At 41.8% G+C, this 27,141-nt stretch overlaps 1 protein-coding gene across 1 annotated transcript in view; it reads right to left on the minus strand.

The window, feature by feature from the left end:
* Positions 1-26,938, minus strand: part of LOC117832143 (centrosomal protein of 112 kDa-like) — a 143,243-nt gene extending 116,305 nt beyond the window's left edge. Inside the window, 9 exon segments of the mRNA XM_034711133.1 lie at positions 3,509-3,583; positions 3,686-3,733; positions 7,559-7,636; positions 11,723-11,807; positions 24,092-24,255; positions 24,981-25,171; positions 25,376-25,481; positions 26,558-26,722; positions 26,823-26,938. Coding sequence (XP_034567024.1) covers positions 3,509-3,583; positions 3,686-3,733; positions 7,559-7,636; positions 11,723-11,807; positions 24,092-24,255; positions 24,981-25,171; positions 25,376-25,475 — 741 coding nt within the window. The 5' untranslated portion in view covers positions 25,476-25,481; positions 26,558-26,722; positions 26,823-26,938.
* Positions 26,939-27,141: the final 203 nt, after the last annotated feature.

Here is a 27,141-nt window from a genome sequence, read left to right on the forward strand (position 1 = left end):
GCTCTGTGATAGTCAGTATGCAGCACTGTGCTATCTACTGAGGGGCAGCCAGACGCCATTTCCACAGTCTGACAAGAAGTTAATTTACTGTTTTCTGTTTTGATAGTAAGGTAAGATAAAAACTTTGGCTAAAATTAAATCTCTGATACATGAAACAGAATGCTGTCATAGTTTTAGAAGAGGGTAGTTCAAAAATGGGGTGAGTAAACAGATTTCTACACAAACTGGCTGATATGAATACATCAAGTACATAAGACTCAAGTACAGAGGACAGAGAAGCTTGAATAGAAACTTTATCATTATAGAAGACTGTTAGTCCCTTGTGTTTCTAAGCCTGAAGCACCATCTTGAAACCCAAACTACAGAACCAGCCTGCTTTCAACTACTAAAGCTGAGCAGCTTGCTCTTTTTTAGCTTTTAAAAACGTTCAGATAAGACAGGGTATGGCCCACTAAATCACAGGCTGAGAGCTCAAGCTCTGTCCCAGAGGATCCTTGGATTAGAGAGACTGGATCATTATGGCAATGGAAAGCAAAGGGGCCTGATCCCCAGTCACAGGCTTGTGACCGTTAGAGTTTGACTGCTTGATGCTATCATACTCATCTTTTCTGCTCTGCCTGCTGCCAACAGTCTCACAGGTCAGGTACCAAGGGGCTAGTTTGAAAACAGCATGAAACCCTGGCACACAAGCTTTAAAAAAGAAGGGTTGGTTTAATCAGCCTGTCAGTATCTTCATCTGTAATCACATGACTCCAGCCTGTGGCTAAGCCTGACTCGTCAGTCGGTGTTTAATTGAATTTCCAAAGAAAGGCCCAGTTCTTACAATGCTGAGCGCTGCTAGGGTGTGCTGGTGGATTAGCAGGACTTTGCTGCTCCTGCGAGACATTTTCCACAACTCACCCATGTGCAAACATACTGTGTAAGCTAAGTGACTCAAAGAAATGTCAGCTTGTGGTGAAGTTTCACAGCTGCCACTCATTGTTCCATAGGAAAAGAGCAGTCAGCACTCTTATCAATGCACTCGTTAGCTTAGAGGGAGGATGAGCTCGGTATGAAAGTTGAGATGTTCGTTAAGCTGTCCCAGGCTTAATGATATGTGGCGTGCGTGACGTTTTAAACCTGGCTAAAATTTCAACTAGGCTTTGGGGATTTAAGAGAAGTGATGTCACCGTGATTTCATAGACCGGGTCTAGACAGCCACGCAACAGCAGGGTTGAACAAGGCTTCCATGGTTCTGCAGGAGAGCTTAATGTGGCTGTTGAGGTTGATATGGTGAGGGTGGAAATGGTGACTGGAGTCATGCTTTAGAAAAATATTTGTGAGAGTGTGAGTGAGTTTGAAGCTTCATCACACTTGGTGTAGAGTTCTTAAAATCCAACTTACACTTGGCGATGGTGACTCAAGATGCAGGATCAGGGGAGGCATCTTTAAATAATACTGATAACTCCATGGTTTGAACTCTGATATGACTTATTCAAATAGTTTTTTGCTTTTAATATCCTTATTTAAGGAACTGCATGGCCTCGCACCAGACTACATCTCAGAGATGCTTTTAATGTATAAACCAGGAAGGCCTCTCAGATCCTCCGGCTCCTCTCTTTTAGTTGTTCCTCAGAGGAGAACAAAAACATTTGGTGATGCTGCTTTCAGCCACTACGCTCCAAAACTCTGGAACAGCCTGCCAGAGGATCTGAGGGGAGCTCACAGAGATATTGAGACTTTTAAATGTAAACTAAAAACGTATTTAATCAGTCTGGCTTTTATGTAGGGTTTAACAATTTTATTACTTACTTTTAACAGGTATATTGATTTAAATGTTGCTTTATTATTTTACTAGTTTTAACTCTTTATCTTATTTTATTTCCATTTATTAATTAATTAATTAATTCATTTATTTATTTATTTTAATTTATCTACTCAGTTTTATTGACATTTTTAGCCTTTATTTTATTTTTAACTCCTATACTGACCCTCTACATTTATTTATTTTAATTATTTATATTCTTAATATTATTTTGACGTAGTATCCAGGAAGTCACCCATCTGTTTCTGAAACGCTGTTTTGAGGCTAGTCGGAGGCGGCAGCCGTATTGCTACCGTCGAGCGATTGTGATGTAAAGAGGCGGGCTTTGAGCCTCCTAGCCAACAGCTACAGTGTTCCCGCCTGTCAATCAAGTCAGCTGTGCCTCTAATTTGAAGACTCCTAATCTAAATATCTTCAAAATTGCTGTATGAGAAAAGTGTGCCGATCGAGAAATTAGCTATCCATACTACACTTGTCTTTTATACCAGGCTGTAAACATGTTCATTTCTGCTGTAAAGATCATCTTTTTTGGTTTCCAGTACTTCAGGAGCCAGCCTCAAGTGGATCCTCGATGAACTGCAGTTTTTAGCACATCCGCATTGGACTCATAATTCTAGACCAGAGGTTACCAATTGTGCCACATACTAATAAAATCAATCTCAGAAGGTTTTTTTTTCTTCTGACAAACACTACCTACATAGGAGAGAGGGCAAAATATGAGAGTGTTGTTGAATCATATCACGTTTCGGTGGATTTTTATGATATACTGAACATTAAAAGCCTCACAAGCAGTTTGATGCAAAACTAGTGTACCAGGCTACATAGGTGTACCTACGTAATAAAGTAGTTACTCTGTATGTCGAGGTAAAGTCGGTGTGTAGGTTTACTATGCTCCTCTGAAATTGATCAATTTATATTCCCACCACACACGACTGTGCGTAGTCAGTCAGTCAGCTAGAGTCTGAGGCAGGATCAAACAGCATGGGACGCAGCTTTAATGCTCTCGTGTTGGTGTTAACGCATTCAGTATGAGCTCACAAGTAGCCTGATCAACTGTGTGGATGCGTCTTGATACGAGTCTTCTTTTGGCAATAACAAACAGATCTTTGCTATGGCAGGTGAATGAGCCAGAGCGTTTCTGTCTGTCATGTCTCTGTGTACTTCTTTCTTCTCCCACCATCCTCTGCCCTCTACCCGGTGAAGCCGATCTAACTGACTGGAGCGCTTTCCCCGAGCAGACATGAAAAGGCACGGCTATTACAGCCAAGTCATGCTCAGTTTTATATTTAACAGTGCGGGTAAAGGCGGATGGCAGGGGGAATGAGCGGTGAGGAGGGGCAGAGGGGACTTCAAAGCATGCTTTCAGAATGGGATTTTCAGCTTAAATCCACATAAGGAAAAAACTGTCATCACTGGGAGCCGGCATTATTTTTGTCTTCTGAGAGGAACGCTCGCCTCGGCCATTTTAACAATACAAACTATGCATGGCGATGTTTGTACATGGCTGTAGGGGCGTCTGGAGTCATAATGCAGTCAAGGGAGCTTTAACCTCTATTCAAGAATTGAGTCCATGCAAATGCTGAGGTTTAAGAGGAAGGATTTAGACTCACAGGAAATAACAGGTACAGGTAATTATTACAGAATTCAGATTTTCATCACACAGAAGCGTTCAGGTACTGTAAGGGTTCTTACTGCGGTGCATACCTCTTTGCTTTGCGCAAGCTGTAGGCCCTGATCGTCAGCTGAGGTGCTGTTCCTCCTGAAGCTTGACTTTATAATCTACAGAGATAAAGAAGAGAAAGATTAGGTGGTGTAGACTTCAAAGATGACACTTTGTCCATGCAACAAAAAAATGAACCACAAGGAATGTGAAGAACTTACCGGAGACAAGGATATGGGCTTTTCTCTCAAGTACCTGGGGTTTTCAATCTGTGAAGAGTAAATAGAAAAGCTTTAGACCACTCTTTCTTCTTCCTCTCCTAACAGAGCCTCACCACCAACCAAATCTAACTTCCGTCCTCAGTTTGTCATAAACAATGTGGGGAGAACATCAAAAGCTTGGTTCTGTGGATGGAGACTTTTCTGTCAACTCCGTCTGTTTGGAAAGACAAATGCGTCGGGCTACATCAAGGCATTGTGCGTGTGGCCGGCTTGTTTCCGCTCTCAGCCCCTCTTTGCTGTCTTAACTCGGCCCTTTTGTCAACACTCAAGACCGCTAATCTGTAAGCTATCCCCGCTTCGTTTAATGTCAGACGGAGACAAATATGTATACATACTTGCCAAGCACTAACACGAGATGTTCTTTGATTATTATTTGAAACACAAGAGACGGAGAAAAAAAAGAGTCGCTAAACTAGCAAAAGGTCACAGTTCAAGTGACACTGCAGCATGAAATGAATACAGCTCACTCACTGCGACACAAACGGCACAGAAAAAAGAAAATCTGTGTGTTGACAACCTGCTATTTTCTCTCCACAATTTGACGTTTGTTTATGACCCCGTTATTTTCTTGTGAACTCAGACTCTCACACAGCGCTCTCCCTCTCTCCCTCTCATTCTCTCGCTCTCTCATGCACTGGGGCTGTCTGTAGGGGCTGCCAACTAGTTGCAAGATCACGGCCTTTCAAAGCGGCAGAGCTGGCTTTGGAGATGACAGCAATGACGCACAGTAAACAGTGCTGTTGCTAATCTCTTTAACATGAGGATGGAGGAGGAGAACAAGGAGGAAGAGTTGGAGTGGGAGGAAGAAGAGGACAGGGAGGAGGGTAGCGTAGGACTCATTCCGTGGTTTAAATTTAGATTTTAATGTTGTGAAGCGGCGCAAAAAAAGCTAAAGCAGAGTGAATGGGAGATGAGAGAACAGGACCTGAAAGGAGCTCATAGCTTGGGACTAAAATAGTTACATCTACTGTACATGGATACAGTCACATCTGTTGCTTCAGGGAGAGCAAGTGACATGTGAAATAGATGAAAGTAGCTCTGCATCCCTACTAAGTCTGCATGATGTAGATAAAAACAGGGGCAGGCGTTTTGTTAGCTGCCACTGTAAGCTCTAAACCAAAGGAGACATCCGGCTCCACTACAATCAGATTTATTGTGCTGAGCAGCATCAATGGCGTGTGCTATGATGTATGATGAATTTCCTCTCAAAATTTTTGGCTCTGGCTAAAAAAAAATCCATATTCACCAAGTGATGAATCAATCAATATCTTTTTAAACTAGCACCCGGGTTGAAAACAAGAATGGGAATTCTTTTCATGCCCACAGACAGCCAGTCATCAGATCTGATTGGACATGGCCCACAGGGCAAGGAAGACATGTAGACTAAATGCTGTGGTGAGACGCTGGCACAGTGCACTACTAAACTGGGACTTGCTGCTGACTTAATGCTGCGTGCCCCCACACACACACACAACACACACAACACACACACACACACACACACACACACACACACACACACACACACACACACACACACACACACACACACACACACACGTGTAAGTGTGCGCGTGTACATGTTTGTCCAGCCTCAGCCGCTTGCACGACATCCCGTTTCTTTAGAACCTGACATGGATGGATAGACAAACGCAGAATGGGACTAACACTCCACATCACAAGGCCTGACTCTCCCGCCACACAAACATTCATTGATTGATGGCTTCCTAGTTTGGACCAGCGGAGTGCAAGCCAATCAGCACACCCACCTAACCGCAGACACTGAAGGGCCAAGTTGTACAGACTACCACTGAGCTTTTAAGCAATCTGCACAAATGCGCTGGATTATTTTCTGTGTGCTGCATTAAACTATACTGAGATACTCATACTCAGCAATTTAACATTAACATTATATCACAAAACTTGTACAGTTGTGTTTATACCAGAAACATTTCAAAAATTTGGTCCGTTTTAAGTTTTAAAGACACAGAGTTGATTTTACATGCTCTTATCTCCTCACGCCTGGACTATTGTAACAGTCTTTTTATCTGCCTGCACAACAAATTCCTTGATCGTCTCCAAACTGTACAGAACTCAGCTGCAAGGGTTTTAACCAGAACCAAAAAATTCAACCACATCTCTCCGGTTTTAGCTTCCTTGCGCTGGCTCCCTGTATGTTTTAGAATTGATTTTAAGATTTTACTGATTACTTTTAAAGCTCTACATGGACTTGCTCCGAGCTATATAGCAGACCTTTTAATACCCTACGAGCCAACGTGTGTATTGAGATCCTCGGGCAGAGGTTTACTGTGCATTCCAAATACTAAAATTAAGACAAAGGGGACAGGTCATTCACAGTGAGGGGTCTGACACTCTGGAACCATCTGCCCGAGGAGATCAGGTCTGCTGAGTCAGTGAGCTCTTTTAAATCCCTTTTTAAAACATACTTTTATCGCAGAGCCTTCCCAGATTTTATCTGAATTTTATTTGACTTTATTTTATTTTAACCGTCTAAAGAAATACATTCTAAACTAATTGCATTCTTTTAGAGTTCTTTAAGGGGAATTTTATGGCTTTTAAAATATGTTTTATTTCTTTATCTTGACTTGTGTGTTTTTATGATCTGACTGTTTTATTTTGCTGCCCATTTTGAAAAGTGCTCTACAAATAAAATTATTATTATTAGTAGTAGTAGTAGTAGTAGTAGTAGTAGTAGTAGTATTGTTGTTATTATTTCCCATTAGAGATAAAACTCAAGTTCTACCACACAAGCCACATACTTAGTGAAGATGAAACAGTTGGTGGTCCAGCTGACTTAGGTTTGGTGTCTCTTTAAGGAACTCTTATCCGAGTTTGAAGCAATCTGCTGTCCACCATGCTGACTACACAAGCTCTGTTACATTAAAGGTGAAATGAGCAAACTGATATGGACTGCTTCAGAACATCTAAGGCAAAGCTAAAGATGTTCCAGATCGAGTGATGAAATTTTGTAGGAGCGAGGCGCTTTGATGCAGTGCATCTTTAAAACTTCTGTAAACTTGAAGCGGGTTTGTGTGCGTGTTTGTTTGTGAAGAAACATCTGTTGATTTGAAAGCTGCACGCTTGGGGGAGCGTTGCCAAGCAATGCCTCTTATCAGCGTCTCAACACAGAGGAGTGCGGAGCGGAGCAGTGCGCGGCTTCACGTCTGCTGATAGATACCTCAGATTACCTCTGTATCCAAAGAGAGAAGGAGCGTAACACAGAGAGAGAGTCGGAGGAAAAGGTAAATTGAAGGACGGACAGAGTAGGAGTAAAGAGACAGCGTCGTAAAAGAGAAGGAAACTGTTTATGAAAGAGAAGAAAAAGTTAAAGAGAACTAAGCAATGTGACGATGGGGAATGAACAACAAACAACAGGCAAACATAAGAAAAAAAAAGAGGCACTCTGGGTCATGCAGGTGAGGCGATGTGAGGGATAAATAAGGGAATAAAAGACATGAGGGCAGAGTGCTTATCAAGCCCTGGGCCGGTGCACTCCAGACAGAGGAGATAAGAGAGTTTTGCGCATCTTCAAATGCTCAGTTTACACAAACCTTCTTTTGCTCCTCAGCCTACCATCACGTCTTACAAGAGCCAAGAGGAAGTGGTTTCAAAATGACACGGGAGTAAGAGCTTTTATACCCTTTGTTACGCAGCGTGTTCTGAAGTGGTACAGCCAATTCAGTATCTCACGATATACTCATGAGCTCAGGTGTTTACCCACATTGTATGTGAGCTGCAGCATGTTGACAGCTGCATGTCTCCAAGAAGCTCAAGGCATGCCCCTGGACTCACCCCAAGGTTCCAGCTGTTGAGACGAGCCTCCAGGTCACTGTCATCGAGAGACATATCTGCCTTCAGCCCCCGATCCACCTGCGGAGGAGAAAGGGGAGTGAAAGAGTTCTTCAGAAGTGGAGAAAAAATGGAAATGCAGGGGTGGTGGTGTTATAAATTAGAAGGGGGAATTTAAATGATTCCTTTGATTGGCAGTTTGGCCCGAGGAAGCAAACAGCAGACAGTGATGGAGGTTTTCATTTTGACACAATATAATTCTTCTCATGGCAACAACAACGCTGTTCTTTAAAAGCTCACAGACATCCAGTACACCCACATGTGTTCTCCTCCCCATACTAACAGTATTCAACTCCCTCGTTATCTCCATCTCTCTACCCTTTGCTCCCCTCTCTCTCCTCCCTCTCACATACAGCGCTCCAGATGTTTGGCAGTTCCACATCATTTCCGTCACGCAGTAAATTCCACATGAGGGGCATATGGAGCTACGCTGCCTGTCATCCTTGTTTTCCTCAGCCTTTTGTTACGGCGGGCCTCCGGATTTGTTTTATGCAGTATGATTCAAATGCTTCCATGGGTTCTGTTGATACAAGATCGGTTTACCCAAGTGGAGGTCAGGCAGGTAGGAAAAAGGGATATATCTAATAAGGTTGAGAGAGCGATAGGGAAAAGAGAGATGTTGTTGAATTTGATTAGGATCTGATAGATTGTGGACTTTGGGTCGACCTCAACGGAACTGAACTGATACAGAGAAGTCGCTCAGGATTAAACACTCTTTCTGATTAAAAAGGCATTAAAGTCCCAGAGCCTCACCCTCAAACAAACACAGTACATGTTTCATTTCAATATCCAGGAATGCTTGGTATGCAGATCTTTGGCTGTACTGCTCCATGGCTCAAAGTATTCTGTTTAATGCTGATAAGTTTAAAGAGCTTCAAACGGTTTTGGCCACATGTGTACTCACAGTTGAGCCGATGGACCTGTACAGTGGCTTGTGCCATAAACACACAGTAGATTCATGATAGTTTGAAGAGAGCGACACATCAAAGGGCCTGAAGACATATCTGTTAATCAACTTCCTGTTATGAATTAAGTGGTTTTAAATTAACTACAGACTGTGTGAAACATGGATGTCACTGAAATGGAAATGCTGACTCAATCTTACTTTTGGTCAACTTAATCAATCAATTACTCAATCTTTATTTGTATAGTGCCAAATCACTACAAACGTTATCTCAAGACGCTTTAAGAAACAGAGCAGGTCTACACTGTAATCTATGTTATATTATTAACAAAGACCCAACATCCAGTTCCATCTAACAGACAGGACTCAGTATGATCTCATCTAAATCCACCATGTGCAGAGCACTTTGCAGCATTTAGCAAGTTACAGCCGCAAGGGAAACTTCTTTTCAACAGGCAGAAACCTTGAGGAGAACCAGACAGGAAAATGACAGGAAAAGAGGAGAAGCTGAGGCAGGCTTTTAGCTACAACACACCAAGTTGTCAATCAACTCACCTAATAAAGCACATTCTCGTTTAGCTTCTAGACTTTGTATTGTTTACACGGATACGTTAAAAACAAATGCTCCTGGTATAGACCAATACCATGTGTTTGAATGCAGGTTGTTCACAGAAGTAATCAATATTAGGGATGCACCGAAATGAAAATTCTTGGCCCAAAACGGAAACCGAAAATGAGGAAACCAAGGCCGAAAACCGAAACACCAAAATAAATTATTATACAAATTATTAGTAGGGAGACCTGGGACAGTTGTAACACGGGTCAGTTGTAACACTTGCACTTGCTCCAATCAGGAACAAGAAAGGAATCACCCGATTCACTCTGCACAAGCTCAGTTTAGTTGCAGCTAGTTTGTATAGCAGTTTGAACACACTGGGTTAAAAGAGCTCAAAGTTATAGGCAGAAATATCAAAAATGTTACAACTGTCCCCGGTCTCCCCAACCATTGCATTTATGGCTCTGACTGTGTACTAACCTCACTAAAATCAAGGATCTCATTGAACATAATCAGACAACGAGGGTGCAGGCCCCTCATCTGGTTCAGAGAGACGAGTCCTTTTTTCCGCGCTCTGTTCTCCTTCTCCTGCGTAGTGCGCTTCTCCGTCTCCACGCGGGTTCTCCGCATCCATCGCGACCTGGATAATTTCTCATGCGCGCTGCTTTATTCCCACATGCAAGTAATGATCTTTATAACGCGGCTCAAGTACAGTCGCGGTGAAGTGCAGATGATCCGAATAGATCTCAGTGAAATGTGTGCTGACAGCGTACTTTTCATTGTTTTCACTCCGTGGTCCGTCTCACCCTCTTTGCTTAGAAGACGCTTTAGTGCTGCAATTAAAGGAATAACGGATGCAGACATGTTGGCCCTTATCCATGAAAGCGCGTACTAGCCACATTTTTTGCTTGCATCATCACCAAATTTTGTTTTGGCCGTGTTGTTTCGGTGATAAAAGTCTTTCGGCTGAAAACCGAAAATTTTCACTTCACTGTCTAATATACTTTTGACATCACTGTAGATGACATGTGGAAGAACCCGTGGAGTCTACAGCTGCTCTATCAGTCATGAAAAACCTGTAGTCTGATAACTTTGCACAGCACACAAGCCTACTTACTTACTTCATGAGGAGTCTCCTTTTATAAGAGCATACACTTACATACACCAGGCATATAGAGGACTATGTTATTCTACAGGAGGGGATCAAGAATATTACACCTGTAAGTAATTTTGCCTCTTTCTGAGTGACCTGTTGAATTTTATTGTTCATCACCAGGCGATTAATGGAACAATCTCACGAATAATGTTCTTCAATTAGCTAGCAAGCTAATAAAGACACTGCATGTGTTCATTACGTTGCAGTTTGGGTAGCAAATAAATAAATACATACTGAAAAATGAATATTTCTGATTAAAGAAATCTTTGCTGATGATACTAGTGTGTGATGATTAAATGCAGCAGTTATTGATTAATATAACTAGAATTCTGGAACAATGTTATCAGAAATATCGGGCAGATATGGTCAGCTGTTTTCTCTATTTCTCCACGTGATCAAGCTATTGTTGAAACTAATGTCTAATATAATAACTCTAAATTGCTGTCAGTCAGCAACAGATGCTTCCTAATCCATCGTATTAATGGCCGCAAAACTGTTTTTGAACCTAGCTGCATTCTTGTTACATTTTTATTACACGACATGTTTATTTCTGCTGTAAATTTGGACATTTCAACATGGGACATAATGAGTGTCCCTCTGTTTTTGCAGCCAGTGGACACTCAAAGAACAGCAGTTTTTGCTCCTCCGCATTGACCTTATTTTTAAATACACGGGGTCGCCATTAGGTAGAAAGTTCGAACAGTTGAGATTTCTTCAAACAGGACAGAGTTCAGTTTGTGTTTTTCTGTAGAAGTCTTGGATAAAAAAAGATGTCAAAAACTAGATGAAAGACTTTTTAAACTGGGTTTAATACTTTAAATAAATATTAACCAAAGCCTTTTTAAACTTAATCTGTTTGTTTTGGAAGCCATAAATGTTTGATTTCTTCTAAAACTGTCATGTTTGAGATCAGGATTTGATGGACTTTGAAGATCTGGTCGTTTCTTAAAATGATGCACAAAGTAACAGAAATTTTGTTTTTGTCCAAAATCCCACTCACTAAATGAATAATTTCAGACATAATAAAAGAAATCCCTCTTTTTCCATTTAGTGAAATAGAATTCAACTGAAACACCACGATCTCCAGACTGGCCTTAAGTTAAATCAGCACCTCTGCTTTAACACTGAACACAATAACTGCCAGTTTAAGCTTGGTGCACTTATTAATCTAGGAGCTGATGGTATTCTCTTCCAAACATGTGATCGTTCACATTTGGTAGCCACATTTTTGTTGCTTGAAACAACAACTAAAAAGTTCCGGGAATTTCCTCTGACTTCATGGGGAAATTTGTTCAGGGATTTCCAAATGGTACCACATTAAAGAAGAAAGCAACAGTATGGCTACTATATGTATTGGCACCAGCCAATTGGCTGTTAATACTTCAATGTGTCATCACAGCTACCTTGCAGGGATCTGTAAAATTAAAAAACCCTACATGTTGAATCTAAGAACAAGTATGCCAGGAGTGTGAGATGTGGTGATGAACTAACCGTGCTGGCATCACGTCTTGGTGATTGCTTGAGGGGACTGGAGGACGTTGGTCGGGATGAGGTCTTTTCATCATATAGCCTTCTCCTGGAAGAGAGAGAAACAGAAAGAGGGGTGTGAGAAGTCTCTGGAGTCTGCTCTTGTCTCTCTGTTGAATCTAAATGTGCTTGAATAGGCAGCCTGCCCTGCTATTTGCACATATCAACATCTGGCCTTAGTTGCATGTTTTGTGGTCTGCATTTCATCTCATCTGAACAATAAACGTCTCTGCTGTACATCAGTTTGTTTTCACAGACAAGCCCACAAGGCAGCAGTCTACGGCTCGTGCAATCCTTTTATAATGTCTCACCTCAATCACTGTCTCTTATTATGTCCATCACGGTTTAAAAGCAGTTTAACAAGGGAATATGCATACTTTCATTGGCACACCGACACATAAACACACCTCTCCTTCTCACCAGACACCCTCTCTCTGCCCCGCATATCAGGCACAACTGAGCTCACTATCTCATTAAGCGGAGGCACACGAGGCGCTAATGGCTTGCTAATGCTAATTGAATGAAGATGTTAGAGAAGAAGGGAAGATGTGAGACAACAATGGGGGGGTGAGAGGGGGACACCGCTGTCATCTAATAGAGACATCAAATTGCATTCTAGAGGGCACTGTTTCACACTCCCCACTCAGCCTGCGGGCTCTCTCTTCCTCCTGTGTGATTTCTCAAGCACTCCTGGTATTAGAAATGTGGAACCCCATTTGTCCCAGGAGGAGTCTCATGAGGAGGGGGACTGTTGCTTTGAGGTTTGTGGAGAGAGTGGTGAATATTGGATGGATAGCAGCATCATAATTTGTATCTTATACCTTCAATTTTTATGCTTTTTGCTAACATGTTTGTCAGGCAGTTTATATTTGTTATGCACCTAATAGCTTTGTAAAGATGTACGCTTCTGTTGGCTGTAGAGGGTTGTAGTAAAACTGACCTAACTATGATGGCAGGGATGAAAATAGGATGATAATAACCCTCTGTAAAGATATTAAAAATAAAATTCAGATTTTTACTTTTTATTAAGTTGTATTATCAGCTTATAAGAATCACAAGTGTCGGTAGGGACATACATGTGTATGTGATGACTGAATTGTGAGATGTTGCTCATCCAGAACACAGCAGCTAGAATCCTGACACATAAAAAGAAAATATGATAATATCATCCTGGTTCTCAAAACACTTCACTGGCTCCCCATTCAATACAGAATCCATTTCAAAATCCTATTATTAGTCCATAAAGCACTCCATGGTTCAGCTCCACAGTACATCTCTGACTTGCTCAGTGTATAGCCCGACCAGGATCTTTAGGTCAGCAGGTGGAAGTCTTTTAAATGTACCAAGAGTCAAATCAAAGTCCAGTGAAGGGGCCTTTAGTTACTGTGGTCCATCTTTTTGGAACAAACTGCCTGCTGATATCAGGTCCATAACAACTGTCTCCACTTTAAAAAAAAAAGACTGAAAACATATTTATTTCCTCAAGCAGAGGAATGATATAATGACTGCTGTGACTGGATGCATGTGCAGCAACAACTGCTGTTTGTTTGATTGCTGTGTCTGATGTATGTTGGGTGTATCTATTGTTTTTCTGTTTTTATTTATTCTATTTGGAAAAATGTTTTTATGTTTTTAATTCTCTATGTAAAGCACATTGAACTTACGTTTAATGAAATGTGCTTTATAAATAAAATTGCTATTGCTATTGCTTTGTTACGATACAATACAATACAATACAATGTAATTTATTGTCCCTGTAGGGAAATTTGTCTTTGACATCAGTGCTCCACAGCCTCAAACAGTCAGACTTCAAACTCAACCATGGCCAAGACCAAAGAGCTGTCGAAGGACACCAGGAAGAAAATTGTGGACCTGCACCAGGCTGGGAAGAGTGAATCTACAATAGGCAAGCAGGTTGGTGTGAATAAATCAACTGTGGGAGCAACTGTAAGAAAATGGAAGACATACAAGACCATTGATAATCTCCCTCAATCTGGGGCCCCACGCAAGATCTCATCCCGTGGGGTCAAAATGATCATGAGAACGGTGAGCAAAAATCCCAGAACTACACGGAGGGACCTTATGAATGACCTGCAGAGAGCTGGGACCAAAGTAACAAAGACTACCATCAGTAACACACTACGCCGAGAGGGACTCAAATCCTGCAGCGCCAGGCGTGTCCCCCTGCTTAAGCCAGTACATGTCCAGGTCCGTCTGAAGTTTGCCAGAGAGCATATGGATGATCCAGAAGAGGATTGGGAGAATATCATGTGGTCAGATGAATCCAAAATAGAACTTTTTGGTAAAAACTCAACTCGTCGTGTTTGGAGGAAGAAAAATGCTGAGTTGCATCCCAAGACCACCATACCTACTGTGAAACATGGGGGTGGAAACATCATGCTTTGGAGCTGGTTTTCTGCAAAGCGGACAGGACGACTGATCCGTGTTAAGGGAAGAATGAACGGGGCCATGTATCGTGAGATTTTAAGCGAAAACCTCCTTCCATCAGTGAGAGCATTGAAGATGGAACGTGGCAGGGTCTTCCAGCATGACAATGATCCCAAACACACTGCTCGGGCAACGAAGGAGTGGCTCCGTTAAAAGCATTTCAAGGTCCTGGAGTGGCCTAGCCAGTCTCCAGACCTCAACCCCATAGAAAATTTGTGGAGGGAGTTGAAAGTCCGTGTTGCCCAGCGACAGCCCAAAACATCACTGCTCTAGAGGAGATCTGCATGGAGGAATGGGCCAAAATACCAGCTACAGTGTGTGCAAACCTGGTGAAGACTTACAAGAAACGTTTGACCTCTGTCATTGCCAAAAAAGGTTATGTTACAAAGTATTGAGTTGATCTTTTGTTATTGACCAAATACTTATTTTCCACCATAATTTACAAATAAATTCTTTAAAAATCCTACAATGTGATTTCCTGGATTTTGTTTCCTCATTTTGTCTCTCATAGTTGAAGTGTACCTCTGATGAAAATTACAGACCTCTCTCATCTTTCAAAGTGGGAGAACTTGCAAAATCAGTGGCTGACTAAATACTTTTTTGCCCCACTGTAAATAAATAAAAACAAATACAATAAATAGTACACATTCATACAACACACAGCATAGTCTTAAAGAAAGAACACCATAACAATGTTCCAACTGTAACAGGCTATTTACTATTTAAAATTCTTATTGAGATCGGCACAAAGGAGTTTTTAAAACGATTCAATTTACACTTGAGGACTCTGTACCTTCTTTCAGATGGTGAAAGTTCATACTCAGAGTAAAGGATTTGCAACGGATCAACAGGTATTCTCTGAGTCTGCCCAAGAACACACTGTTCATGAATGGCCTGTAGGGAAGGGTTGCAAGTCTTCCCTATGACCTTCGTGGCAGTCTGCACCAGGCAAGAGAGCTTGGTTTTCAGCTGAACAGAGAGGTTACCATACCGTGCTGTCATCCCATACCTGATAATACTCTCCAGTACAGCCTGATAAAACAAAAGCATAGCCTGCTGATTCACACCAAATACCCTGAGCCGAAGTAAAAAATACAATCTTTGCTGTACATGGGAACACAGGTTATCAATGTGGGTCTCCCAGCTGAACTTAATATCTAGGTGGACACCTAAATATTTGTAGGAGCTGACCTGACAGATGTTTATGTCGTGAATAAGGACTGTAGTGTGATCACCCACAGAGCGAGGGCCAAACACCATCTCCTGTGTCTTCTTCACATTGATTAAAAGGTGGTTATCATCAAACCACTGAACAAAGGTCTGTATCTCAGTAAAGTATGATGAGAGACCTGAGTCCCTGTACAGCAAACTGAGGATGGCTGTATCATCTGAAAACTTAAAAAAATCAGATTACCAGGGAGGCTGCTGCTACATTCATTAGTGTAGAGTGTTAAGAAGACAGGGGAGCTCACACAGCCTTGAGGTGCTCCTGTACTAATAGATTTGGTGTCAGAGAGGGTTTGTTTATTTTGACATTTTGGGATCTATTTGTTTCTTATCTTGTTGTTGATAAAACTTCTTGATTACAGAATGTTTGGCTTTACTAAACTCATCACCATCCTGGTAAGAATCCTATTTAGGAGTTTATGTAAAACAATGAGTTCCTTTAGATAGAACTCTGAAGCACTGGACAATTCTGAAAGACAGAAAGTATGAAACAAACCTGGATATCATCTCTTCAAACACCAACGTTTTAATACCTATGAGGAGCGTCTACATAAAACCAATGTTCTTATTCAGCCTGCATGTATTTGCCTGTTTTTTTAATGGTTAATTCATTTTAAAGAGAGCAGTTCCCTGAAGAACTATAACATACACTTGAAGTTGCATACAGCATTGGAGCCCTGTTAACAAAAATGTAATATTTACCTTTTGTACTGTTGAAATTTTCATGGCTGTGTTGCAATGTCCATTTTTGTATTCATTTTCAAGAGAGCAGTTCCCTGAAGAACTATAACATACACTTGAAGTTGCATACAGCATTGGAGCCCTGTTAACAAAAATGTAATATTTACCTTTTGTACTGTTGAAATTTTCATGGCTGTGTTGCAATGTCCATTTTTGTACCTGGGAGTCTCTTTTAAAGAAATGCTTTGTGTTGTAAGTGGTTTGTTCTAAATGCATGGACTGACTAGGACACCCTCAAAGTGTTGATGCTTTTGGTTTCATTGAAATCAGAGGAAAATATCTGCACAGTACAATAACACTGCAGGGTTAAATGTTCTATTAATTGATTATGATCCAAATTTTCCAAAAGAAACCTGCATAACCAAGCTTCCATGTGCTCACTCTCCCCTTCCGTTTCTCATACTGGTTTGTCTGTGCCTGTGCACACACACACACACACACACACACACACACACACACACTCTCACTTGCACACACCTGTAAGCACATGCACAAACACATGCAGCCATGAAACTTGGATAAGAGGGCCAAGCTTTGCAATCTTGGGCCTCTAAGTCAACAGGTGGATGAGGATAATTGAATCAGATGTGTCTGGAGTCTGAGGCCCAGAGATCAAAGCAGTGGCAAGTCAGGCCAGGGCTACACACACAGACAGACGCGCAAACACACACACACACACACACACATTCACACACACTCAAAATGAGAACACCATGTAGAGCCTCAGAAGCTGCAGCCTGGCTGATTAAAGCAGCCTGACATCCATACCCCAGCCTGACCTCCAGGTGCAGAGCCAGTGGGCCCAGGTCTCAGCCTCGGGCACTCTCAGGAAAGCAGTCTGACCTTGGGACATAAACATCCCTCTGCTGCTGCACATACTCCAACATAACCCAACACCACCTGGAGGCAAGATTAGAGGAAACACTCTGGCCTGTGACTCTGAGACAGGAGGCGTTCACTTCAGCATCAACGGCTGACGACTGCAAATGGCAAGGACATTATTAGTGTCACATTTAACTGGGGGAAAAGGGGAGATGAGGGTGAGGAAAGAGGGGGGTTAAAAGTTTACATATGTGGATGAGAAGAGCACACATGGTGGACAGGAGTTGAAGAGAGGCAGTTTGAAAATGAAGAGTGGAGTCACAAACAGATAAATAAACTCCTGACTCCAGAAGTAATGACTGCTGTGACAAAACGTCAAAACAAACCCACATCCACAGGTTCCCACTTTCAGTCTCCATCATTATGTCTCCTCTGAACATAAGGTGAGGCTCCAGAAGATGGAGAGGAGGTGTCTGCTAATCACCAAAGCTACTTCGTATGATCCATTGACCCTCACTGACAGCACACTTTCCCACAGCATTCCTCTGTCTGAGTTGGAGCCGTACAAAAAGCAGTGGCTCCATCTTGTGGCTAAAGTAGTCACAGCAGAGCGATGATAGAAGGCATGTTGGAATTCACTCGGGGCGTTCTGGACTAATTAGGTTAAATAATGTATCAGCTAAACAAACAATGAAAAAAAATAGATGTTAATGTGTGAAATAAGAGTTCAACCTCAGAGTGTAAGACAGTCACCACTTTGCCTTTACTTCTTGAAACTTGAGTCAGACAGTTTCACAGGCTACAAAAAAAGAGCCCATCACCTGACTAATGGAGAGTGAGACAGAGATCAAACGTCGCCACATCACACGGAGGGAGTCAGACGAGTTCCTTCCATTTAATCTTATCTAAATGAGACAGACACATAAAAGGGCTCTTGGCCAGGCTTATTTTCTCCATCAGGACGTTAGCCTGTGATCTGAGCGTCTTTCATGGTCTTATCCCAATCAGACACTATGGTGCTCTGCAGTCTGCTCCCTATAAAAACCCCTCTATCCACTTACCCTATAGGAGAAGAGAGGGAGGACTTACTGAAGCTACCCATGCTTTTTTTAAATCACTCATGGTGAACTGTAAGCTGTTACATTTATCATGCATTATGTGTTATAATATAGAGGCAGCCTATTGGTGATACAAATGGGTCAATATGGGGCGCCGTTGTCTTAGCTGTCTAAGCGCGACCCATATAGAGGCTATAGCCCTCATCGCAAGGGTCGCAGGCTTGATTCCAGCCTCGACCATTTGCCGCATGTCTTCCCCCACTCTCTACTCCCCACATTTCCTGTCCATTAAAGACGAAAATGCCCCAAAAATACATAAAAAATAAAAATAACATTTGGGTCAATATTTATAAGGCAGTTCTTTTTTTTTCGTATTCAAATGTAGTTATCAAAATAAACATCATCTATAAACTACACAGAAACTATACAACACTATTATGCCTTTTAATTACACACGCCATAGGGACCAGTAATTGGGCAATAAACCAATAGCGATAATTATTGTGATATAATTTTTCTCAATATAAATATAAAAAATGTTGATAAATATTTGATATAGTTCAACGTGTAATTGCACCTCCCAGCCACTGGAAAGGGTGACATTCTTACTTAAAGCTAGTGTTGGTTGTCATGGAAAACTAGCATGAATTTGAATGTAGCATTTCCTCAGGACTCCGTCTAACCCCCCTCCTCTAAAACATTGCCCCGTTCACATGCACAAGTGTCGCTGATTTGCAACCGTATGATCGTGACTGATTCAAAACTGCTCCTCAGCACATCGCTTGTCTTTTGCACTACGTCAACTCATGTCTCACTCAGCGGTAAGAAAACACCAAAACATTATCATAGTGAAAGTTAAAAACACAAACAAACATGGCTATTGTTAGTACTCACAACTGTCATGCTAGCATTATCCAGTTGTACCGGTGACATGATATCAAGAGAAAAGCTATAATACATATAATACAGTGTCATTAATTTTTTTGCTTATCAGAGCCCCCGTTGTGAGAGCTTTTTAGACTCTAATCCGGACTACAGTCCTGAGTAAAGCATCTCATGGGGTCAGAGGGGACAGGCTCGAGGTCGAGCGAGAGGGGCAGTAAATAGAGGCAGAGGAATCAGAGGCAGGGGGTGGGGAGTACACGCCGGGGAAATGTACTCACGGGAGGCGGGCAGAACGGCAGGACGGGATTTGATTGGTTTCATAAATTGTCCTCTGATGGCAGGGATTGGTTGGCTTTTCTTCGCTCTTTTTTAAGAACACATGTATTGATTGCTATCGGGACATAAAGATCATTTTAACAGTATAACAAAAAGTGTATCTAAATCTGACTACCAACCCCAGCTTTAATACACTTAATTAAATAAACTTTCATGATGTGGGTAAAAGAGGAGCAGGAAGACAACTTCAGCTGTGCATTTCAAACACGTTTAATGTCCATCGCGACAGCAGTACAACTGAACACTGAAAAACCTTGATGCTTTCAATGCACTGTGGGAAACAATACAACTCTGCCCGTAACACTTAGTAATCTTAAAGGGGAGTGCACAACTCAAAACAGTACTCTACTAAACTGATACACAATGCACAATTTGATATTTCTTTGTTGTAAATTTAAATCAGATTATGCAAATTATCTCAACCTGAGAAATATAAGAATCTACAAACTAAAAACTTCACGAAAATCTCATCTTATACAAAAGACCTTCTTCTGTTCAAAAATAAGGGATTCAAGAAGCTCACCAGAAAACTAAATCCAGATACCAAACTGTCTGGTTTCTTCAATGTTCACTCAGGACCAAAAATGTGCCTTTAAATTTAAATGAAATTATAATTTCACATTTATCCCGATAATTATCGATATCGACTGATATGAAACATTTTATTGGGACAACATCTTTTGTATTATCGCCCAGCTCTAGGGACAAGTGCTTTAAGTGGGCCAGAAATTTAAATGTACTCCCAGATAGATATTCAATCACAGTATTGAAGCATATTAAGCTGACCCAGGCTTGGTAATTCAAGTTAAATCCTGACAAATATTTAAAGACAACTCCTAATGGTCGTTTGCTAAGAATCAAACACTCCATCATGCTCTGACAGTAAAATCTGAATTAAATATGGAAGCAGGGGGCCTGTTCTCTCTTTCACACAGTGCCCTAGTGGATATTAAGCTCTCTTTACTACACTTACAGTGCTCTCTTTTTATTATGCTAATGAGCATATCAAGCCACTGGGCTCTGATTTGCCTTTCCTTGTTAATTGGAATGAAAAAAAAAAACCCTGAGCCATTACTAACACCACTTCGTTGAGTCCCTGCACTGCCTGGAGTCAGAGGAAATATCCCTAAGCTAGCTAGAATGGCTGATGATTTAGCAAAGCATGTTGAAAGACTTCTACATGAATGTGTATGCACACGCACCAGAGTTACACATGAGGTTTCACATGAGCTGTTTTCATCGGGCAGCTCAAACATACATTCATGTTTTAGGCATCAAGATGTGATTGTTTAGATGGAACGATTTAAAAAACAGACGACAATCTAATGAGCGAGCAAGCCTCACTCTCTGCTCCCCTCCTCCCACTGTGGGAGTTAGACCTCAGGTTCAACGACAGGGAAAAGTGTGAAGAGTAGAATAAGAGTGTGGAGAGAATAAGAGAGGTTCCTCATCCTCCTCTCATGTTGTTTTGAAGTGCATGTCTTTGAAAAGTCAGAATGGACAGCTCATGCAGACTGATGCAAGTACTCAGCAATGTTTTGGGGCTTTTTTAGATAGTGCTGCCGAGCAAATACGATGGGCGATCAGTCATGAAAGCTGTGTGTATCCAGTTCCACAGTCAGGTTCAATGAAGTCGGTTTGATAAAAGAGCATCAAAACAGAATGCTTGGATACATTTCTTTTGCGTCATATGTAGCATCTTCAATAACAAACCAAAAGGTTTTTAAGTCAGACTTTTCATCATAGCCGCAAGCTAGAACAAGGAGGAGCGCTCTTTCAGTCTTCAAATGCCCATGGAGGACTGTTTTCTTTTGTAAAGTGTAATGCATTTCAAAGAGAAGAGCCACTCTGTACCATTTGGACAGGGGTGAAAAGAGCACCGAGATATGTCCATCTATAATACTATTTGTCATTGTGCCATGTTGAAAATTTCTACTTCGACCATGAATACATCCAGCCACCATCTCTTAAAATCTAGTCCCTTGTCCGTTTTTAAGTTCCACAATATACAGTCATGGCCAAAAGTTTTGAGAATGACACAAATATTACATTTTCACAAAGTCTGCTGCTTCAGGGTTTTTAGGTGTTTTTGTCAGATGTTTTTATGGTATAATGAAATACAATTAGAAGCATTTCATAAGTATCAAAAGCTTTTATTGAGAATTACACAGAATTCATGCAATAAGTCAATATTTGCAGTGTTGACCCTTCTTTTTCAAGACCTCTGCAATTCTCCCTGGCATGCTGTCAATCAACTTCTGGACCAAATCCTGACTGATGGCAGTCCATTCTTGCATAATCAATGCTTGGAGTTTGTCAGAATTTGTGGGTTTTTGATTGTCCACCCGCCTCTTCAGGATTGACCACAAGTTCTCAATGGGATTAAGATCCGGGGAGTTTCCTGGCCAAGGGCCCAAAATCTTAATGTTTTGTTCCCCGAGCCATTTTGTTATGACTTTTGCTTTATGGCAAGGTGCTCCATCATGCTGGAAAAGGCATTCTTCATCACCAAACTGCCCTTGGATGGTTGGGAGAAGTTGCTCTCGGAGGACGTTCTGGTACCATTCTTTATTCATGGCTGTGTTTTTAGGCAAGATTGTGAGAGAGCCCACTCCCTTGACCAAAAAGCAACCCCACACATGAATGGTCTCAGGATGCTTCACTGTTGGCAAGAGACAGGACTGATGATAGCGCTCACCTCGTCTTCTCCGAACAAGCCTTCCTCCAGATGCCCCAAACAATCGGAAAGGGGATTCATCAGAGAAAATGACTGTACCCCAGTCCTCAGCAGTCCAGTCCCTGTACCTTCTGCAGAATATCAGTCTGTCCCTGATGTTTTTACTGGAGAGAAGTGGCTTCTTTGCTGCCCTCCTTGACACCAGGCCTTCCTCCAAAAGTCTTCGCCTCACTGTGCGTGCAGATGCACTCACACCTGCCTGCTGCCATTCCCGAGCAAGCTCTGCACTGGTGGTGGCCCGATCCCGCAGCTGTAACACCTTCAGGAGACAGTCCTGGCGCTTGCTGGACTTTCTTGGGTGCCCTGGAGCCTGTTTGGCAACAATTGAACCTATCTCCTTGAAGTTCTTGATAATTGGATAGACGGTTGACTGAGGTGCAATCTTACTCGCTGCTATAAACTTCCCTGTTAGGCCCTTTTTGTGCAATGCAATGATGGCTGCACGTGTTTCCTTGCAGGTAACCATGGCTAACAGATGAGGAACAATGGTGTCATGCACCATCTTCCTTTTAAAGTGTCCAGTCACTCAATCATGACAGATTGATCGCCAGCCTTGTCCTCATCAACACCCACACCTGTGTTAATGTGTGTGACACCTGTGTGTCATTGAAATGATGTTAGCTGGTCCTTTTGTGGCAGGGCTGAAATGCAGTGGAAATGTGTTTTTGGTGATAAAGTTCATTTTCAAGGCAAAGAGGGACTTTGCAATTAATTGCAGTTGAGCTGATCACTCCTCATAACATTCTGGAGTATATGCAAATTGCCATTATAAAAACTGAAACAGCAGACTTTGTGAAAATGTAATATTTGTGTCATTCTCAAAACTTTTGGCCATGACTGTACATTTCCATACCCCAATACATATTTCTGATCAAACTTCCAAACTGGGCAAGACAGTCCAGCTACAGACCTCCACCCTCAGCCGAATCTCTTGCAGGCTCCACTCTGAGATCCCCTCCACCGTCAGAAGGAAGTGACGTCAGGATTAAGCCGGCGCTGAGAGTGGAGGTCTGCAGCTGGACCCCTCTCAATTACCTTTGTTAACCTGATTCCTCAATAGTGTTACATTGAAAAAACAAAGTATAAAATGCATGTCATCAATAACACAATGTAAATTGGTGGGCACCTCCGTTTGGTGTAATGATCTCGACGGTTTTCATCTCCTCCAGAGAGACACAATTGTTTAATTTGCGCTACAGTCCTATCACAACCTCTGTGTTTACATTCATTGTTGTTTTAACCATAAAACGGGGATAGAGGTAGGATAAATATGACTAACTTAATATTGCATGCAACACATGAAGGTAGAATATGTTCATTTAAGTCAGTTTTATGATAACTATTTCACAGTTATTTAGTTTTAGTTTGTTGAAGTTTGAGTTATATGTGGACTCTCTTGTAGTGATCTCACTCCTGAATGCAGGAGGGGTATTTAATACAAACACTTATTGATAATATAAATATATTAAGACATCGACGAGACTGCCGGTAGCTGTTGTCCTTTAGTGGTAGTCATGGCAACAACAAACAATCAAGAGCCTACATCTAATTACAACAGACAAACACAATCGAGCACCAAGCGCTCAATCAAAGTACATCACATAGTTATTTTTTATATGATGGTGATTAAAGTGATTCCAACAGGCCAAAGCTAATTGTCATATGCTACCATATCTAAATGTTCAAGACATTGTTTTACATTAGGCAGACATATTTTATCATGTTACAATTTTTGTTTTATGCATTCTCTTATCATAAAAATAGTGCTGTCACCCTGTTCAAAATGGAATTACAAAAACAAGGGTTTTTGTCCGACAATAGAGGAGGAGCAGCTGGAGGAGCCTATCAGACGGCTGAGACCACAAAGGAGGATCAGATTTACGTCACTTCTGGCCTACGATGGAGGTAGCTTCCGCTTCACATTGGAGGAGCTGCTAAGCCGGCTGAGAGTGGAGGTCTGCAGCTGGACCCCTCCCAAACTGGGATCCTTACTACATTATTTCAATGCTATTTTTTTCAATAGTTTCATAAAAATTAAGCTTAATTTATTAACCTGGTGTAATTTACAGTGCACAGTACCTGTGATGAGCTGCAAAAGGTGTAGAACTGATTCTGTCCTTTTGCAGACCAACAGCCAAAGCGTCATCAGTAAAGCCACCCAGCTCTCCTGTCACCCAATCAGGCAGACCTGCATTGCTCTGCTCCGCAGCCCGACCAGCCAGTGGCTCATCATAGTAGATGAACTAGAGAGAAAATTCAATGACAGGACATGTTATTATTTTTTAATAGATCTACCAGTACATTTGATGAATTGTATTGATATTGAACAAGTTGCAACTGCATTCGACTCAATTAAAAGTGCAGCCTCTAAATGAGCATCTCCTCATTATTATCATTAAGTTCATTGCACTGAAAATTAAGTGGAAAAAGTGGATTTGAACTATAGACTGTATAAAATATGGACTTAGTTTACGTGGCGTCACCCATCTGTTTCTGAAGCGCTGTTTTGAGGCCAATTGTCGGCGGCAGCCATATTGCTGCTGTTGAGCGATTGTGTCATTAAGAGGCGGGCTTTGAGTCTTTTAGCCAGCAGCTACAGTGTTCCCGCCTGTCAATCAAGTCAGCTCTGCCTCTCATTTGAAGACTTGTAATCCTAATATCTTCGAAAAAATTGCTGCGTTAGAAAAGAATTCAACCCCTGTACAGTGTGCACTGATTGAGAAATGAGCTATCCAGACTAAACTGGTCTTTTGTATCAGGCTGTAACATGTTTATTTCTGCTGTAAAGATCGTCTTTTTTGAATTGGTATGTCTGTGGTTTCCGGTACTTCCGGAGCCAGCCTCAAGCAGATCCTCGATGAACTGCAGTTTTTAACACTTCCGCATTGGACTCTTATTTTTAGACCGGAGGTTGCCACTTGATTTGAACTAGTGACATGTATCACTGCAAGATGACAGATTCCCTCACCATATAAGTAGGTAGTGTCTTCAGGCAGCCAGGTTCTGGTTTGCTGGTGAAAGGCATCTCTAAGACTCCTCTTTTCAGCATGTTAAGGAGCAAACGGGCGTACATGTTGCGGTTCTTACGGCCTGACAGACCTGAACCACATGTGGCTGGATCACACAGCTTCTTTATCCATATAGCACATCGCTGTCGCTCTGTTGTCAGAGGGAGAGTGAGAGACAAGGGATATATGTTACAGCTATATAAATGCTTTATCCAAACAGTTAAAGTCTTGGGTTTCTAATCACATCAATTTATGCTGTATAATAAAAGACAAGCAAAAAAACTGCATTAAAATGTGCCAAAAGTTATATTAGTGGTGTAAATGTAGAGTGATTAAATTCAAAACGACAGCTCACCTGACTTGTTGGGATGTTTAAGGACATAGGGCTTCATGTCCAGAAGACAATGGTCAAACTCCGTGTCCAACCTATCCCACGAGCCCTCCTGGTTGCTCATGGTCACCTGAAGGGATGAATTGGATTGAACAATAATAATAATTCATAGAATGAAATAAAGTAAAAATAAAACAAGTAAATAAAACAGAACAAGGACAGAGGTGGGGCGAGGGGTAGAGGTCATGTGTTGTATTTTTTTTTTTAACAGGTAGGTCTTGAGGTGGTTTTTGAATGATTGAAGTGAGTCAGAGTTGTGGATGTGTGGAGGGAGAGAGTTCCAGAGAGCCAGGGCTTTGTAGGTCTTGAAGTGGATTCGGTGTTGTATGGGGAGCCAGTGGAGGTGCTGAAGGATGGGTGTGATGTGGGCTCTGGAGCGGGAGTGGGTGAGTAACCGGGCAGCTGAATTCTGGACATATTGGAGTTGTTTGAGGTCAGTGGAGGGGAAGCCGTTGCTACTGCAATCGTCAAGTCGGGAGGTTATGAAGGCGTATGAGGGTTTCTGCAGCAGAGGAGGAGAGAGAAGATCCAAGCCGTGCAATGTTGCGGAGGTGAAAAAGGATGTTTTGGTGACGTTTCTGATGTGTGGTTTGAAGGAGAGGGTGGGGTCGAGGATGATGCCAAGGTTAGTGGTTTTAGATGCTTAGTGAGAAGTTCTGGGTGGAGGGGAGGAGGGATAAGGGGCAAATAAGAATGAGTTCAGAATTATTGCAATTGAGTTTGAGGAAGTTGTTGCTCATCCAGTTTTTGAGGTCACTGATACAGTTTGTAAGGATGGAGACGATGGCAGGAGTGGTGGTTTTTGTGGAGATGCAGAGCTGGGTATCAGTTAGCTAAAACAACTGTGCGTGAAGCGTTAGATGGCACAGACAGACACTCAATTAAAATCAGGTAGAGTAAGATGTGTGTAGAGTCACGCAGAGTCACGTTATGTTAGCTTAACAACATGACAACAGCTTACAGCAAGTTTCTAAAGGAGCTGAGACTGTGGCTAGCTCAAACACACGTTAGCAAAAGAGCTAAAGCAGAGGAGTGACACGCTGGCGGAGTGATGCTGTCTTACAAACTTCAGGAAACAAACCACGGACACATCACCAGGAGGAACTCGTTGAAACAAATGTAAAGTAATATTAAAAGGCAACTTACCCTGAACAGTGATTTCGCCGCTAAAAGTGGTTCAAAACTTCAACTTCCTGGTTCTACGCCACTTCCGCTTTCCTTAGAGACGTTGCTTCTCTTGTTGTCATAGAAACCGCATACTCTGACGTCTTCAGTTCCCCCGCGTGCAGCTGTAGTGTTTGTTGTTTTCTGCTGTTGACAATATTTTATTGATTTAGTAAACTGACTGTGGATTTATTATCACCTGACAGGTTTTGCATGCATTCGTGCTGTAAAATACTTATTCTCTTACCCATACGGTTTCATTCATACGTTTTAAAAAAAAATTCCTGGCCTTTATTATGTGATAACAAAAATAAAGTCGAGACTTGTATTTGTATTAGTTAGGAAATTGTGCTAAAAAATGAAATCTCGTCTACTGATTTTTGAGAGGCACCCTACTGCAGGCAAGATGGCGCCGCCACAACATCCACACCGGAAGTCCATACCGGAAGTCCATACCGGAAGTGATTCTTTAACCCCCTCTCTACCCAATGCCGGATGCTTCGAACTGGAAGTTTCTTCTTCGTGTAGCATATTGATTGCATTAGTCTGTCGCTGCTAAATCAATT

The sequence above is a fragment of the Notolabrus celidotus genome, chromosome 20, assembly GCF_009762535.1.
Source record: "Notolabrus celidotus isolate fNotCel1 chromosome 20, fNotCel1.pri, whole genome shotgun sequence".
Lineage (NCBI taxonomy): Eukaryota > Metazoa > Chordata > Actinopteri > Labriformes > Labridae > Notolabrus > Notolabrus celidotus.